This window comes from Gracilinanus agilis, chromosome 2 (assembly GCF_016433145.1).
Source record: "Gracilinanus agilis isolate LMUSP501 chromosome 2, AgileGrace, whole genome shotgun sequence".
NCBI lineage: Eukaryota > Metazoa > Chordata > Mammalia > Didelphimorphia > Didelphidae > Gracilinanus > Gracilinanus agilis.
The window spans coordinates 621520302-621538002 of NC_058131.1; the positions used below are offsets into that span (position 1 = coordinate 621520302).

At 36.2% G+C, this 17701-nt stretch overlaps 1 protein-coding gene across 1 annotated transcript in view; it reads right to left on the bottom strand.

Annotated features, from left to right (window-relative positions):
* Positions 1–1097: 1097 nt before the first annotated feature.
* Positions 1098–17701, bottom strand: part of BBIP1 (BBSome interacting protein 1) — a 33440-nt gene continuing 16836 nt past the window's right edge. Inside the window, exons 2-3 of the mRNA XM_044665571.1 lie at positions 3476–3552; positions 1098–1635 (exon numbers count right to left, since the gene is read on the bottom strand). Coding sequence (XP_044521506.1) covers positions 1469–1635; positions 3476–3521 — 213 coding nt within the window. The 5' untranslated portion in view covers positions 3522–3552 and the 3' untranslated portion in view covers positions 1098–1468. The remainder of the gene's footprint in view (positions 1636–3475; positions 3553–17701) is intronic.

Consider the following 17701-nt stretch of genomic DNA (forward strand, 5'->3'; position numbering starts at 1 on the left):
CTTACACATTAAACTGTGCATATGAAGTTTGTGCTTCTACACGAATGTCAAAGTCTGAAATAATCAGTTTTTCAAAATGAATGGACTTAGTTCTAAAAGCTTTTTTCCTGCAATTAAATAAGTAATTTGAAATGCATGAATGGTAAAAAGCAAACCAAAAATGCATGCTAATAAATAACCTAATGATATGCTTGTTCTTTTTGTTATAAGGAACAAATATATGAAATGTGCTTTTAAAACTACATTGGAAAACCTTCAAATGAATTAGTAGTAGTAGACTTCAAATTCCTATCATTTCAGTATTTGACCTATTTATTTGACTAGATGAAGCAAGTGTTTAGAAATGTGCATGAAATAGAACTCCAAAGACCCAGTTATAGGAATGTATCATTAGATTTGTTAAAATAATGAAAGCCAAGGGTATCATAGGTCATTTTTAATCCTTGTTGAAAATAGTTCTTGCCCATTGCTTAATATGAGACTTAAGTCCAATTAGGTAGCAAGGCTTGAAGGGCCCATTTTAACTTATTCTTTACCAAGTTGAAATAGACATTCACAACTCTTTAATTTGTTATTAATATAAATTATAGACTTTTTAAAATTAGCTTAGAAGTGAATAATAGCTTGTTCCTAGGTCTTTTGCATCTTATATAAATTTTCTTTTTACTTTTAAAAACAATGAATGATTGAAAAGACCATAGGATCCCCTCCTTCCTCTTTCTACTATTAACATTTTAGAACTGAAAACCTGTATAGGTGACTATTGAAATGTGGGTGTGAAGTCTAAAGCATGCTAAGACAGATTTGTACTTTAAAAAAGTCAGCCTTTAATTTTCAGGAACTTTGCTACATTTCTTTTTGCTCCAGTTGGCTAAGAAAGTTTGGCTTTAACTACTGTTATAAAACATTGTGTAAAAAGTAGGTGGTTTTATCAATTGAAGTAAAAGCAGTCTACCGTGAACTTTGCTTCACACATTGTATATATGTAGTATCCTTATAATTGTTTTTTAAAAATTTCCTCTCTCCCCAACACTGTCCATTGAAAAACATATGCAAAACATTTAAAATGTAATTTTTAGTCTTGATATAGTGTTCAGAAACCCATTGTGTAGAATTTTCATGAAATTGCACGTTTTTATGGGTTTGGTGGATCTCTGAAGTTGATTAAAAAATAGGAATGTTGTAGGAACGTTGAACAACATCTAGACAAAGAGCAATCTTGTGGAAGAACTTGGAATTCCAGCAACCACTAGACAGAGTACCATAGTTTTAAAATAAAATATGGCCAAAGTAAAAGTTGGACCATAGTCTATATAATAGGAATCATAAGAACTTAAATAAATCATCTTGTTTTGATGACTTATACCTGTCCTTTTATTTTAAATGAATTTTACCTTTAATAAAATTACAGCTTTAGAAAACAAATGTGAATTATTTTGAAAAATATACTAAAATTAACAAAATTGCTTCATTGGTTTGTTTGGTGCTGTTCTTTTTCTGCCATTTCCTGTTGGCGAATAGTTTCTTGTGCTGTTTGCTGCATTTTCTCTAATTTTTCAAGAGTCAGAGATTTTAGTGGCAGAAGTTTGGGTTTGCATAGCACCATGGTGGCCACATCTTCCACAGACAACTGACCTGTTTAAAGAGAGAGAGAGAGAGAGAGAAACAATGGATTATTTCTGAGTAGCAGAGTGTTTTGGGTTTGTACTTAAAACTGAGGTTGGAGGTAAAGTTCTCCATAGCATTTTCACAATAACAAAGGCATGATGAGGCTTTGGAACTCCTGATGCGCCATTTAGATGATAGCTGTGAGTGGGCTAAAGCAAGTATTTTTTGTCAAACGAGTGGTCTGGGCATGGAACAGCTCCAGAGAGTTGAAAGCTTTTCTGAGAGTATTGCAAATCCAGTTACTAATTTGGGGAGGGGGTCAAAAGTCTTAATCTTTTTGACAAGTGAAAATCTTATGTGTGAGGCAGTGTGCTATAGTAGATAAAGTGTTGGGCTTGGAGTTTATGATCAGGGCTCCTCTAGCATGTGGCCTGAACAAGTCATTACATTCCTTAACTTCTCTACCAAATTAAAGAGGCAAGGATTACAATTTGCATAGTTTGAGGGTTACCAAACACCTGATATCCTCCAAAAAGCAAAATAGATCTAGATTCTTGTGTATTTATTAACAAACCTTAAATACAGACAAAAATACTGTATTCTATTCTGGGAGCCATTTAAAAGCAAGAAATAGTTAAAATTCAGTGTGGCATACAGCCAAAAAGATGTGGATTCAAGTCTTGCCTCTGACATACAGATAGTATGGTTCTAAGACAAATCATTCCACCTCTCAACATATAAGTTGCAAAGACGTTTCCAACTTTTCAGTGGTAGAAGGAGTTTCTTCACCTGCGAGTTCCCTATATTATGAATGAATACAGTAAACTTCTAACTGTACAAAACACTGTGCTAAAATGTTGGAGATAGAATAGAAAAGGTAATTCCTGCTTTCATGGGTGTCTATATTCAATGAAGTCCAGTCTCTATCTCCATCTCTATTTTTAAGATAAATCCAAAGGAAGATTACCAGGATAATAAGTGTTGAAAACCACACCAACCAATGCGAACGATTTAAGGAACTGAAAGTCTAACTTAAGAGTCTTAAGAAAGTTAAATTATTTAACTAAACACAAAAGTCAGGACTAAAATGAAGTGGGTCTTTCAGACTCCGAAGGGCAGTTCTCTTATCTAATAAGCCACACTGCTTTTCATGTATTCTAAGACTTAAAAAAAATAGCTTCTCCCTTTTAAAGGATTTAATTTTAAAGGATTGCTGATTCTGGACTAAAGGAATCTGGGAAAATGTCTTTCACCTGCTGCTATTTACTAAGAAGCAATGTATAGACCATAGAATTTTGATATATAGATATTCTACATTTTAAAAATGTTTTAAGGAGATATTTTAGGATCATAGGGTTTAGACTTGAAGGTATCCTGGAGAATGAGGCTAACCCTCTAATATTACTGAAAGAAACTTGCCCAAGCTTACACAAGGAGTAAAGGCAAGGCTGGGATTCAACCTCAGGTCATTTGATCGCAAATCCAGGGATTTAAAAAATACATACTCTAACAAGTCTAAAGAGCTTTAAAAAAGATACCATCACATATGGATGTACTTGTATAATGTGGTTTTTCATAAACATTTTTTAATTGCAAGAAACAAAAGCTTAAAACTTTAGTATCTTAACTAAAGGATACACAATGCAGCAAGATTTCACAAATCACCCAAAAGAAAAAGAAAATTTAAAAACTAAGTTTCTTTGAAGGTGTGCGGCAAACTTTTTGTGATGGCAGTTGTGGGGTCCAGAATCAGGGTTTTAAAACTAGAAAGATAATGTAGAATGCTCCCCCCCCCCCCCACTGGCCTATTACCTGTCACTTCCTAAAGACCAATAAATGTTACTGATGGAGGTAATGATGTAATTACCTTGTTTAGGAAGGACTTCCCGGAACATTGACTTCACCTCTGCCATATCAGAACTGCTGTATGTTGTACTTTATTTCCTTTTGAATAGAATAGACATTTATTAATTTTATTTTCCTGGAACAAGTTCCCAAAGCATATTTCTGTAACTGATTTTGCTCCATAAAGCATTGCTGGTGTAATTCAAGTCAAGAAGTAGATGGAGTTTTCACTGCTTACATAATTTCTCTACTATCTTTTCATTAGATTGGGTTGAAGTGAGTTACATGAAAATCTTGTAAATGGAACACTGCCTCCTTGGCAAACTTTTACTATTTGAGAATCTCCCTAATTCATTAGTAATAATACTTTGTCATAGACTCATAAGTTATTAAGAGCTGCAAGTGCCCTGAGTGGTCAAGTCCAAACTCCACAGTTGAGGGCCAAGTAGAAATTTATGATAGGAAGTTTCATATCCTAAAATATTTCCCTCCTTTCTACAATTTCTTACATTAATAAAACCTTTCAATTAGAAATGAAAAGTGACCATGGAGCTCTGAGTATTTCTGTCTCTGAGGATGGATGATTTTTAAATGATAAGACAGCATTTATATTTAGAGTCACCTTTACTTTCAAACTTAAAAGTCTGGGGCTTAAAGCATCACTGATTCCAGAAAATGGAAGACAAAATAATTGCTACAGCCCCATCTGAATCCTAGCATCCCCCCTACAGTTGGAAATGAAATAAGGAGGCAAGAAGGGTAGAAAGAAGTTGGGCATGTTGGTGAAGAGAAATGAATGATAAATGCAGGGAGTCTCATTTCTTGTGGCAAACAACTAGCCATCCTTTAAAAACTGTCTTGCTTTGAGACAAGGTAAAACATTTCACTTACAGAAACTTCTGGTTATAAGGTCACAATTTTGAAGTAGGAAGAATGCTCATTAGAGTAGATAATAGATTTTCTAAGTTTTCCAAAGTGTATCAAGTATGCATAAACGTGACAAGATGAAACCCTTTAAGCCAGTAATGGCAAACTTTTTAGAGAGGGTTTACCCGGCTCCCCCATACTTCCCTTAACCCCAACAGGGGAGGGAGGAAGCAGTCCCATTGGGATGCTGGGCAGAGAGGCAGGGGATGGAGAGGTGTGTGTATGTGGAGAGGGGGTGCCCCCCCCATCTATGTGCCCCTCAAACCTATCTCTTCTCCAACTCCATCACGGGAATCCCTGTGGATACTAAACCCTCACCCAGCATGAGCCCAGCCCCCCAACCCCCAGCACCTCTCCCAGACAGAGGAGGGGAGGGAGCACTCCCATTGGCTGCTGGGCAGAGGGGTGGGGGTGGCGGGGGAAATGAGGAATATCCTTAGGCCCAAGGGGAGGGGAAAGGGAGCAGCTCTGCCCCGCATTCCTATGAGTGACAGCAGGTGTGCCCACAGAGGGGGCTCTGCATGTCTGCATGCCCTTTTTGGCACACGTGCCACAGGCTCTCCATCACGGCGTGAAGCTAGTTATTCATTTACTCAGACATCACTGGAAAACGGCACGGTGATGGGATGGGACAAATAGTACATATTATGGAGGACATTCCGTGTCTTGGGCACAAGCTACCGGAGCGCCTCGGTCAGGTGCCGTCTTACAGGACCTCAGGGGGTGTATTACAGAGGGGACCTTGGACAAGGCTGGGAACCCCAACCTCAGCGTGGGGCACTTTCTTTGTATGCAAAGGTCTCCCCGGAGAGCGCCGCCCTTTTCTAGAGGCTAATGATGCTGATGCAACATTACTGTTCAGCTTTCCCAAGAGGATCCCACTCGAGGTGGGCCCCGTGGTCTGGCCTCCGCCAGAGCCTGCCCTCTCCCCTCACCCAGCTGTCTACGCAAATGAATGTGCTCCGAGCCCCTTGGATGCCTCTTCTGAGCCACGGCCACCCACTTCCCATTCCCACAACCAAACCATTCCTTCAGCACCTATTTTAGGAATCTAGCCACAAGCTTCTGGGCGGATAATACACCCGCTTTCCCATAACACATTATACCCCTTAATTGTGGGTGTACCCCAAGATTCTGTCCTCTTGTGCTCATATTCTCTATACTCTTCCTGGGTGACCTCATCAGTTCCAATGTGGGTTTATCATCTCTATGAGGACGGCTCCCGATCTTCGAGGCAGCTAGGTGTAGTGGGGCAGTAGATAGAATGCTAAGCCTGGAATCAGGAAGAACTGGGTTCAAATCCTCCCCTAAACTGATAACTCAATGAGTCCAAAAGTGAACTATTTATCCAACCCCCATCTTAACTTCCCTATTTCTGTTGAGATTACCACTATCCCTCCAATCACCCAGGGTGATTTATTTATTTGCATTATCATTTACATATTACATGTGTTTTATCATTTATTATGAGCATAATGCTACTAAAATGCTTGGAAATAATTCATTCTTTATGTAAATGACACATTTTTCTGCTACCTTGCCTGTCCATTCCCCTCTAACATGCCCCGTATATTTCTGAATAGCTATATTTGTGACTTTATACTACTGCTCGGAAGTATTCAAAAGACCCCTAACTGACTATGATATCCACAATTTATGAATATAAAAGTATTTGAAAGTGTGCCTAGAAACACTAATGTGGGAATAGCTATTTGTCTTATAATAGTTTAGTCCTATAGATGTATTCCTTGAAGATGGTGGCCTTTTTTATTCTACAGTTAATCTTTTAATTAAGTGATTCCCAAAGTGGTTGCTACTGCCCCCTGGTGGGTGCTGCAGCGATCCCAGGAAGGCAGTGATGGCCACAGGTCCATTTATCTTTCCTATTAATTGCTATTAAAATTAAAAAAAAATAATTTCCAGGGAGCCAAGTAATATTTTTTTCTGGAAAGGGGGCGGTAGGCCAAAAAAGTTTGGGAACCACTGTTTTAATCTCCTTAGTCTCCTACTAAAATCTTTAACATTCTTCCTTTTAGCATGTTTATATATATAAATTTTACTTCTATCCTTTTATCTTGTCTTTTCTGTTGTTTAGTCATTCAGTTTTATCTAACTCTTTGTGACTTGGGCAAATAATTTTTCTTGGCTAGGATACTGGAGTATTTTGCCATTTCCTTTTTTCAGTAGATCCAGTGGATCCTTTTGTCAGGCAATCAGAGGTTAAGCTACTTGTACAAGGTCACACAGCTTGGAAGTGCCTGAGGTTAGATTTGAATTTATCTCCCTAACCTCAGGCTCAGTGCTCTTAATCACTGAGCAACAGCTGCCTCTATATATTGTCTACTAGATTCTAACTTCTTAAAAGGCAGGATCATTATGCCTATTCATGTCTATGGGTGACAAATTTAGAATTCAGAAAGTCTGAAAGGAAGACTAATGCAATTATTAAGATGAAATTTAATAGAACTGAACATTTTATACATGGATTAAAAAAATCAACTTTTGTAAAACAAGATATGAAGGTTTTAGTGAACAAAGTTGGCAGAGGAACATAGTAAAAAAAAAAAAAGGAAATGCTATTTTAAGTTGAATCAAGAACAAAAAAGTATCCAGAATGAGGAAGATAATGGTTTGCTGTCCTTTAACCTGGTCAGATTATATAGGTATATCTATCTTCAATACTAAATTCAGTTCTGGATATTAGGAAAGTCATTACCAAGGCAGAGTGCATCCAGAAGGTGACAAGAATGGTCAGGGGCCTAAAACCTATATTATATAAGTATTAGTTGAAGGAGTCAGGGATAATTATCCTGGAGAAAGGTTAATTTATATGACAGCTTTTTTCAAATATTTGAAGGATGACATGTGGAAGAGATTACATTGTTTTACTTGGTCCCAAATGGGCAATCAGTGGAAGAGCAAGAGGAAGAAAGAGCTGAGCTTGGTATTATGAAAAATTTCCTAACAGTTAGGGATATCTAGAGGTAGAAAGGGCTGCTTTAGAAGGTAGGGAGTAGGCTCCCCATTACTGTAGATTTTTAGGTGGTAGCTAGGTGATGGCATTTTTGATTATGAGTAGAAGGGGCCTCTGGCTGTGTATGTGTTGGATTAAAAGGCCTCATAGGTCCCCTTCCACTTCTGATACAAGATTTCTATAACATGGCCAGGTATAAGGCTATCTACCCTATTAAAGGTTATGCAGATTTTCTCATTTAACAAACTCTATTCCTTCTTCATGTTCAATAAGAAGCATTCATACTCTACAATTTGCTATTAGTTTCTGTCAGTGGAAATTACAGTCCTTGCCATTGAGTAGCTTTCCAAGTTAAAAGAGGGATATAAGACAGATAAACATAAAGGTTACCATTAAACATAATTTTCTTTTTGACTTAGAGGAATAAGACCAATACCACTCTTGCTAGAAAGAAAAGAAATCCTTTCACCTTCCTTCCACATTATCCAAGGTAATGAGCTTGTCACAAAGCTCCCAGGAAACTGCTCTATCAGCACACCGGCCATATCAGCTATTCAAAAACTTAAGATGATTCAATTCAATAAGCAAGCATATATTAAGCTACTATTATGATCAAGGAACTTTTAAAGATAATTTAAGAGCAGTTTCTCAGTGGATACACAATTGTGTTGCTATAGCTTTATGCTTCTCAGCTATAGTTCTATACACTCCAAGGTATTGAGCTAATTCCATTAGTTTGGCTCCATGGCTCTGGAAATGTGCAGGAATCATGCACAAAGCCACTCAGCTCATGGGGTGATGCTATATAGGTGGGGGCATCCTTAATAAGGATAGGATGACTGTTGAATGGCCATTTTGGTGGGATAGTCAAATGCTGTATGCACAAAAAAATGCCATACATGCAAAAATGCTGTTTTAATTGTCTGGTGCCAAATTGCAGCAGCTCTGTAAATAATGCATTTTCCCCTCATTCTTAATTTTTAGTTATATTTTTCCAAAAAACAACCTGTCGGGGGCAGCTCAGTGGATTGAGAGTCAGGCCTAGAGACGGGAGGTCCTAGGTTCAAATCTGGCCTCAGACACTTCCCAGCTGTGTGACCCTGGGCAAGTCACTTGACCCCCATTGCCCATCCTTACCACTCTTCCACCTATAAGCCAATACACAGAAGTTAAGGGTTTAAAAAAAACAAAACAACCTGTCAATCCCCCTCTCCCCCACAGTAAAGCAAATGAAAGTCATGAGTATTTGGGGACTTAAAAAACAAGTAAACAATTTTCTATTTCTATACTTAAAGAGATTTTGTGATATCACTGGAATGGATACTTTATCCATCACTGCAAATCATAATCTCTCTATACCTTATAGACTTATTCAAGATTACCTGGAGTGCCAAAATTCATAGCCTGATATGGCAATAAAAGTACTTTAAAAGGCTGGTTCTGAGACAACAGGCATACAACCCACTGTTCTACTCTAATTTGGTATGGTGGGTTCTCTCACTAGCTTCAAGAAGCTAGTTTACTTTTCCATGTAGGACTTTGGTGGAGGTTTTACTCCCTTTGATAATTTCTATGTATGCCTGATACTTTTTAAATACTTTACCAGCAGTATGTTCCATGTATAGTATTTTTAAAGATTGTTTTCTCTGCAAGGTTAACCTTAAGCAGGAACTGAGATCTCATACCTTTTGGGAAAGTTCATTTGCCTATCACAGAGAAGCATAGTAGGCAAAAGGGAAGTAGCAGTGATGCTATATATAGAAACAACTACTGGGAAAAGAACAAGGGAAAAAGCAAAGATTTTCTTTCACTAAATTTGTGAATTTCCAGACCTCTTAAAAGCAGATCTTTTAGATCTAGGAGAGACCTTAAACTTCTGAGATCACTTAGGCCACGGATCTCGGAACTTTTCTGACTGTGCATTCCTACCACTAACATTTTTTTTAGCAACACATATACAGTAGGATCTTATTTTTCATGATGAATACATTCCCATACATTATTTCATGTGAGTTGAAAACCATGCATAATAGCAAACCCCATTATTTAATAAGCATTTCTTATACAAACATATCTAGGCACTTAATGATTTCTTTTAGATTTATCAGAGCTACCAGCCCCAGTACTCATTACTACTCTGGGGTCATTATTAATAACGAAAGAGCATTAATGAGACAAAGAGAAGCACTGCTCTGATGGTGACACAACTTGATACAAGCAAGACATCCCAGCAGAGACTAAAGCAAGCCAATGTTTGGTGCAAAACAATATAAACACTCATATTAATGCTTCTTAGAGAGTGGGATGGGTGTGACTGGGTGAACTGCTCAGAGACTATGTCACTTAGGAAACTGGTGCAGATTTACTGTGTAATTAAAAATTATTTTACATATTTTTCTGCTTTTATTTTTAATACCCATTGAGTATACCTGAATTTGTGCAGGTTGAGATTGTGTAAAATGAAATACTGCTTACTGTATATATACACCCCCCTGAATATATGATTATATTTATACATTGTAGATATGGGCTGCTGCATTAATTTTAATGCACATTATACAATATAACAAAACAAATTTAAAAGGATATATTTCATATATTTATCAAAAATACAAAAACCTTTGTTGCCCTCACTAAAAATGTCATTAAGGCTAGGCTGAGTTTCTCAGTGGCTCTCTCTTCTCTGAGAACACATTTCTTATGACAAAGAAAAAAAAAGAAAAAATCCAGTGCAGCAAAACTAACCAAATACTGGGAAGCCTATTGTTAGATTCTACAGCCACACTCCCTATTCTGCAAAGGGAAGGAAGATGACTTTTATCTCTCCTCTGGGGTCAAGCATAGTTATAATTTCACAGCACAGTTTCAGTTGCTTACTTATTATTTGTATTTACATGGTAGTAGTCATTGTAGTTCTGTTTACTTTGCTTCTATTTGTGTTTCTCTGCATATTTAAAATGTTCCTTAACAGCACAGTAAAATTCCATTACTTTCATATACTGACTCTTATTTAGCCGTTTCCCATTTGATAGGCATCTATTCTGTCACAAGATCAGCATTTTATTAAGCTCCTACTATGTTCCAGACACTGCCATAAGGTCTTTATAAATATTATCTTATTTGCTACTATAGTCAGGGCTGATGTAAATGTTTTTGCATAGATATGGCCTTTTTTTCTTAAAATGGACCTCTTACCAGGAGAACATTATACACAGAGACTGATATACTTTGGTACAATTGAACATAACATAATCTCTACTAGTAGCAATGCATGAATCCAGAGCAAGGCTGAGGGATTTATGAGAAAGAAAACTAGCCACATTCAGAGGAAGAACTGTGGGAGGAGAAACACAGAAGAAAAACAACTACCTGAACACATGGGCTGAAGGGGGTATTATTGGGGATGTAGACACAAAACGATAACTCTTGTCTAACTATCAATAATATGAAATTAGGTCTTAATCAATGATACATGTAAAACCCAGTGGAATTGTGCATTGGCTAAGGGGGGTGTAGGGTTTTAGGGGAGAGGGAAAGAACATGAAACATGTAACTATGGGAAAATATTCAAAATAAAAATTAAAGAAACTTGAAAAAATAAAAAAAATAAAATGGACCTCTTTAGGGATGCCTAAGGAATGGAATTTGTATGTCAAAGGCTTTTATATACATTTTAAGTCGCTTAAAAAAATCATACCACCAAATTACTTTCTAGAATAGTTGGATTATTTCACAATTCCAAAAATAGTGCATTCATGTGCTTATCTTTCTACAAATGCTCTGAAATTTTTTATTCCTACCTTTTGTCATATTTGCCAAATTTCTAGGTCTGAGATGAAACCTCAGAATTGTTTCAATGCACATTTTTCTTACCATTAGTGGAGCATTTATTTATTTGTTTATTTTTGCAAAAGTCTTGCATATGGTGTTAAAAAAATATCTTTAAAAAATAAGTTCAAAACTCACAGAAACTTCATTTGGAAGATTTAAAAAAAAGTTAGAAAATTCTGTTTCTAGTTTAGGTGTGCAGAGATGAGAGCTGTTTTGGTTAGTATGCCATTGTCAATAAGAGCTTCATTTTTGAATGTCTTGCTGATTATTATGGCAAGGCTTAAATATGCTTAGGGTGAGATTTGTTAATTATAATAGAAGTAAAATCATATTTCAAATAATCTTGATGATTTTTCCCCATCAATTGTTCATATCTGATTAGACTGCCACTTTTTAAGACCTGGTAATATGGTTCATAAAGGAATTATACCAGGAGTAAGAGATGCCTACCTTTTTTTTTTGTCCTTAAATTATTAACATTATCATCAATCTAAGATTTATTTGCAGGAATCCTATAAAATCACATAGCTGTTTGGTGAGTGTTAGTTTGGTTAAAACTGAATAACTTGATCATGAAATGAATTCCCACTCTTCTGTCAGGATGGCTTGCATACCATATGTGACATATGACCATGTGACATCCTGCCCAAGTCAGAGTATCAGTATCAGTCTGTACCTCACATATATATCAGAGCTCAATTTCTTAAAAAAATTTAGATTAAAAACAATCAATAGATGTTCTAATATTTTCTTTCTGTTCTCCAAGCAAGGAGTTGGTTCATCATTTTTTTAGATGAAGAAGAATAGAAAGGGGAAATGATTTGGCTAAAGTCACAAAGTAGGGTTGTGGCAAAAGTTAGACTCCATAGTGTTCTTTCCATATATGTAAATTTCCTGAGTCCTCAGAGTGAAATGTCATTGAGATACGAGGGGGAGGTCACAAGGTTAAACATAATGAAATAATCCCTTACTGGTCACCACCCCCATCTGCCATTTCCATAGCCCTTTGAGATTTGCGAAGCACTTTGTTTTCTGAGCGTCCTCTGACAACCTTCCAAGGTAGGTACTATACATATTATTTTCCTCTTTTTACAAATCTGAAGCTGGAGAGATTAAATGACTTGCTCAAGGGCCTATGACTAGGATCAGAAGTAGGATTAGAATCAAGATCTTTAACCGACTTCTTGTGGGGCACTTTACCCATACAATTTGCTTGTTCTTTAATTTGACAATCTGATATCATTTTGGTAAAAGAAGAGCTAATCAATGTTTTCTCAGGTATTTAGCACACAAGGGAATAGTGTCCACTGCCTTTCCTTTTTACCATTCAAGTCCTGATTATGGTTAAAAATCACTTAGACCTTGGTCTCTTGCCTGGTAGCACTAGTGGAGAGTTTGTTATAATTTCCTCTAAGTGCATGGCTTCTCTCCTCTTCTTGCTCAATTATCTTATTTTATTGTATTGTCTCTGAAATTATGGAAACTGTTTAGGAGCTATATTTCTTTTTCCCTGTACACATGTGAACAAATTCTAATAAGCCAATTGGTCATAAGAAGTGACAAACAGCTATTACTGTAATATAATAATGGTAATGCTTAAAAGCACATTTAAAATAGATCGATACATTGATTGGAAATACAAATAATGTGTAGTTTTTGAACTTGTTGTGATATGTCTTTCTAGAGCTAGTTAATTTAGAAGCACTTGGCACTGCTGACAAAGTGCTAGGTTTAATTTTTCTTTTAGTCAGTTGGCTTTTGTTTCATTCCAGGAATATATATTTATACCTCACCCTGACTAATTATCTCACAGATGGGTGCTGTTGTTCACCATGGTACTGGTTGAGAAGTGAATGGATAGGTCCTAGTTCACCAAAATAAAGTCATGGATGAAGAGTTAGAAAGGATCTCAGAGATCATCTAGCCCCTCAAACTGAGAATGAGAGAAGTCACTTGTCCAGTTTCACTGAAGCAATAAGTAAGTAGAGCTAAGATTTGAACTCTTCAGATTCAAAATCCAACAGACCTCTTAAGGAAAACTCCAAAACAAATTAGAAAAGAAATGTTAGAAGAGGAGGTTGCAGATCTGACTATGTTGTTCCTGTACTCAAACTTCAGAGACTACTTACTGCCTCTAGAATAAAATAGAAATTCTTTTTTGTCGATTAAAACGCTTTACAAGCTGGCTCCAACTTCTCTTACTCTATTTTACTACCCTCTTCCCTCACTTCCTCAATTCTGTGGTTTAGCTAAAATTGTCTTGTTCTTGGTCTTCACTGTTGCCTCTGTGTCTCTTAACTTTACACAGAGGCACTGTATCCCTTGCCTGAAATGCCCATCTTTATCACTTTGCTATTTCACAGAAACCCCTGCTTCCTTTAATATTCAGCTTAGGGACTATTCTTTACATGAAGCTTCTCACTGCTTCAGCGAGTACCCTCTCTCCCTAATCAACCTGTATTTATTTTGTATTTCTTCTTAAGAACTTACAGATGCACTGGATGTCTCTCCAAAAGAATGTAACTTCTTGACAGCAGAGACTGTTTAATTCGTGCCCTTGTACCCTCAGTGTAGGAGCTGCATCAAAGGTCCTTTTCACATCTCAGAGATGGCATGATTATAATTACTTCTAAAGTATTCTAGCATCATCAGAATTCAGTCTAATGATTAGTTTGCTTAGGCTTTTTGTCTGAGTGATTAAGACTACTCTTTCTATCTGGGAGGGTTATGATGGGAAGCTGTCTGAATACAAATGATAAAAGGGGACATTATGGTATAGTGGAAAGAACCCTTACAGTTAGGTGCAGACCTAGTTCTAGGGGGAAGGCAAGCTATTTAATATATAACTTGCTGGCAGGGAGGGCAGAAGGCTAACTCGAGTCTTTAATTTTTTAAATCTATGTACAAATATTTAATGCCAGAGAGGTCTATTCTTCAAGGCCTACAGATAATTATTTTCGATAAGTTAAACTATAGGTATTCTATAATGCTCAAAACCTCTAAGAGACCTCTATTTGGGGCACAGTCTTCAAACTTTGTTTAATGTACATAAATACCTTGTTCTACCTTTGATAAGTCTCTGAAGATTACTCAGTGGTAACAGAAAGTAATATACATTAACTTAGCTATATATGGCACATTTACAAAAACTGATCTCAATGAAAAAAAAAACATAGAAAAGCTAGGAACTTGCAGTTCCTAACAATTTAATTTAATACACAATTTACTGATCTCAATGTAATAAAACTTATATTCAATAAAAAGCTCTTAAGAAGAGGTAATAAGCAATTTGAAAGTAACATAATTCTAAATAATGCTGATAACTCAGAGCAAAGAGATGAATACTTAAAAAATATAAAATATCCATATTAGCAAAATAAGAAATAAACTATATATTAGAAAAAAAACTGAATAGGTCATAAATAAATTCGAGAGGGAAAAAGCCAAAAGACATATGGATTTATAAGTAAATTATATCAAACATTCAAAGTATAATCTCAAAATTAGGTAAACTATAAAAGAAAAGGAACTCTTCTAATCATTTTATGATATAAATATGATTTTGCTAACTAAAGTAGGAAGACAAAACACAGCAAAGAAAACTAAAGGGCAATATTTGAAAAGATCACCCTCGTAGACTTCCATTGGGGAAATGTGGCTGAAGTAGCAAGGCATCCTGAGGGAAAGAAAAGAGGCAGCATGTGCCATGCAAATCAAATCACCATGAACACACACGTTGACTATTAAGTCACCTTAGGTTCTGATGGAGACAGCCTTTGAAATAGCAGCACACCCCAAACTATCAGAATACTACTGTTAACCAAATACTATCAGCAGGCATGTTGGCCCAAGAACTCTGGGAGTAGTAGCACTGCCAAGTCTACCAAACCTGCCCCTAGCCTAGCTCTTGATGACATCACTTGGGGGAGGGGTGAAGATGTGACCTGCAAACTGCTGACTGAAAATCCAGAAAAGAAAATTCTCACCACTCAAATCCTTGGCCAAATGGTTCAACACCGTTAAACTGATATGATTTCATCAGGGAATAACATTAAACAAAATGCATTACCATCTGCTCTGCTGGTGTCTAAGGACGAGCGAACCTCCCCATCTGACTTGCAACTGAACTCTTCCTTATGTTTTGTTTCTCTGATTAGAAATGTGAGCTCCTCAAGAGCAGGGCCTTTCTGACTTTCCCAAAGCTTAATACGGTGCTTTGCATCTAATGAGCACTTTTAAAAATGCCTACTTATTCTTTCATATCCCTACTGAAAAGTGAAGCATTTTAAAATATCAGCAACTAAGCTAAAATACTATAATAGAAAGATTATATACTATGACCAAGTTATACCAGGAATGTAGGGTGGTTCAACTCAAGACAATAAAAAATACAAAAATTCATGTTAACATTATAAATAATAAAAAATATTATTATCAGGTGCTGAAAAAGCTTTCGACAAACTCTAACACCTAATTTTACCAAAAAACCCCTAAAAATCATAGGAATGAACTTTTCCTTAAAAATCTTCCTAACTTCAAAAGGAAACATATATAATGGAGAAAAAGTAGTACCTTTTCAATAATATCAACAATGGAGAAGGATGCTCTTATCATCACTATTTAAAATAATGCTAGTTATAAAAAGTACAATAAAGAAAAGAAATGGAAGGAATAAGTATGACGGAAAAGTAGAAGGTATGGAAAGGGATTAAAGGTTCCAATGAGGAAGTGGAGGTAGAAAAGTTCAGAAAGACTAGAGCTGAAACTGAAGGGAGATAGGCTGGTTCAGGCACTTCCTCACATGGATGTTCTGGAGAGACAATCACCAATGGGAGAGGGATGTCTGTAGAGGTGGGGGCATCTCCTTGGTGATATAGTAGTCAGCACAGAAGTGGGAAAGTCAGAAGCAGAGCTGGGAGAGAAGCAAGAAGAGAACTATATCACAACCATGCCTAGACCCAAAGAAAGAGGAAAAAGACCTAGAAGTTCAAAAGTATTTATAGAAGCTTTTTTCTTGGTAGCCAAAAATTGGAAACTAATGGGAGTGCTATGGTGAATGGCTAAACAAATTGTGGTATATGAATGTAAAGAAATAATGTGTGCTAAGAAATGATGAAATGAGCAGCTGCATAGGAAACTGGGAAGAGCTCTATAAATGGATGCACAGTGAAATGAGCAGAACTAGGAGAACAATATATAATGATTAACAGTGCAAAGAAGACCTGTTAAGTCAGAAGACTAAGGGCTGTCCTTACAATCAGAAAAAACTTTTATATTTTATAATAATATAATTATTTTATATAGAATAATATATCATATAGTATATATAATATAATTAATTTATAATAATATAAATTAATATAAAAGGGCTCAAGCTGCAGCTTTGAAACATTGGCTATGACATGAGGCATGTAACTTAATCCCTTAGTGCTGCCTGAGGTAAATTTATAGTCATAAATTGCAGAGTAATAGTAATCTGTATTGATAGAGCTTGAAGTTTCCTCACAGGGAGTCACCTGCATCAGAGAAATCAGTCTTGGACTATGAATGACAATACAACAGAAGATGGAGATGTAAACACTGTGGGAAGAGGGTCACAGGATTTATAAAGTGGCATTTACATTAGCTGAGTTAAATGACTGCTATTTGCTTAGAAATTAGAATATGGAAGAATACATGAAAGGCCCCAAATCTGGGGTGATGATGCCTTTTTGTATCTTATTCTCTCCACTTAAGTTCTACTCTTATGCTTTCTAATAGCATTGGGATAACTCTGGGTTCTTAGAGACTTTGCTAGTTAATTATAAGCTGAAGTGGGACCTAAGCTAAAAAGATTTCAAATCTGGGTTAGGAGATGAACAGTAATTGTGTTTGAAGACTAGCCTAAGTTATGAAAGGCTTATCATCAAAATGTTGGTCACCATGTGATAAATACTTTTAACCGGTAACAAATGATGAATATATAAGAGATTTTTGAATGGAAAAAATATCCATGCTGATGAAATCAAAGGATTTCATTATAATGAAGTATGTATAAATGTATACCAAGAGATTATAGAGTTCTGGTATTGAATGAATAAAATATTTCCAAAGTTCTCCTTAAGAGTAGTATTCTTGATATTCAAATACAATAATCTTGATTACAATAAACAGGGTTTTTTCAAAAAATTAAGGCCTACAGTCTTATTCCCCTCCCACTTTCCTCCTAAATGAATTAGTTCTTGTGTTATCTTTTGGAACCAAGGCTTTGTTTAGACTTGTCAGAGGAACAATATATTCTAAAAACATTTAACTGGGACCTAATGGCATTTAAAAGCTCAAATCTATTGTTAGTAAAGTATCTAGCTCTTGGCTTACTGTACATAATATTCTTTAAAAAGGCAAACACAAAATAGCCAGAATGTACTGGCTTTTGTAGGCCCAAATCTGTATTCCATTTAGGAAAAAACAATGAATATCAAGTCTGTAGCACTGACATAAAGAATGCTTTTATTTCAGGTAATGGAAAAGGAAATG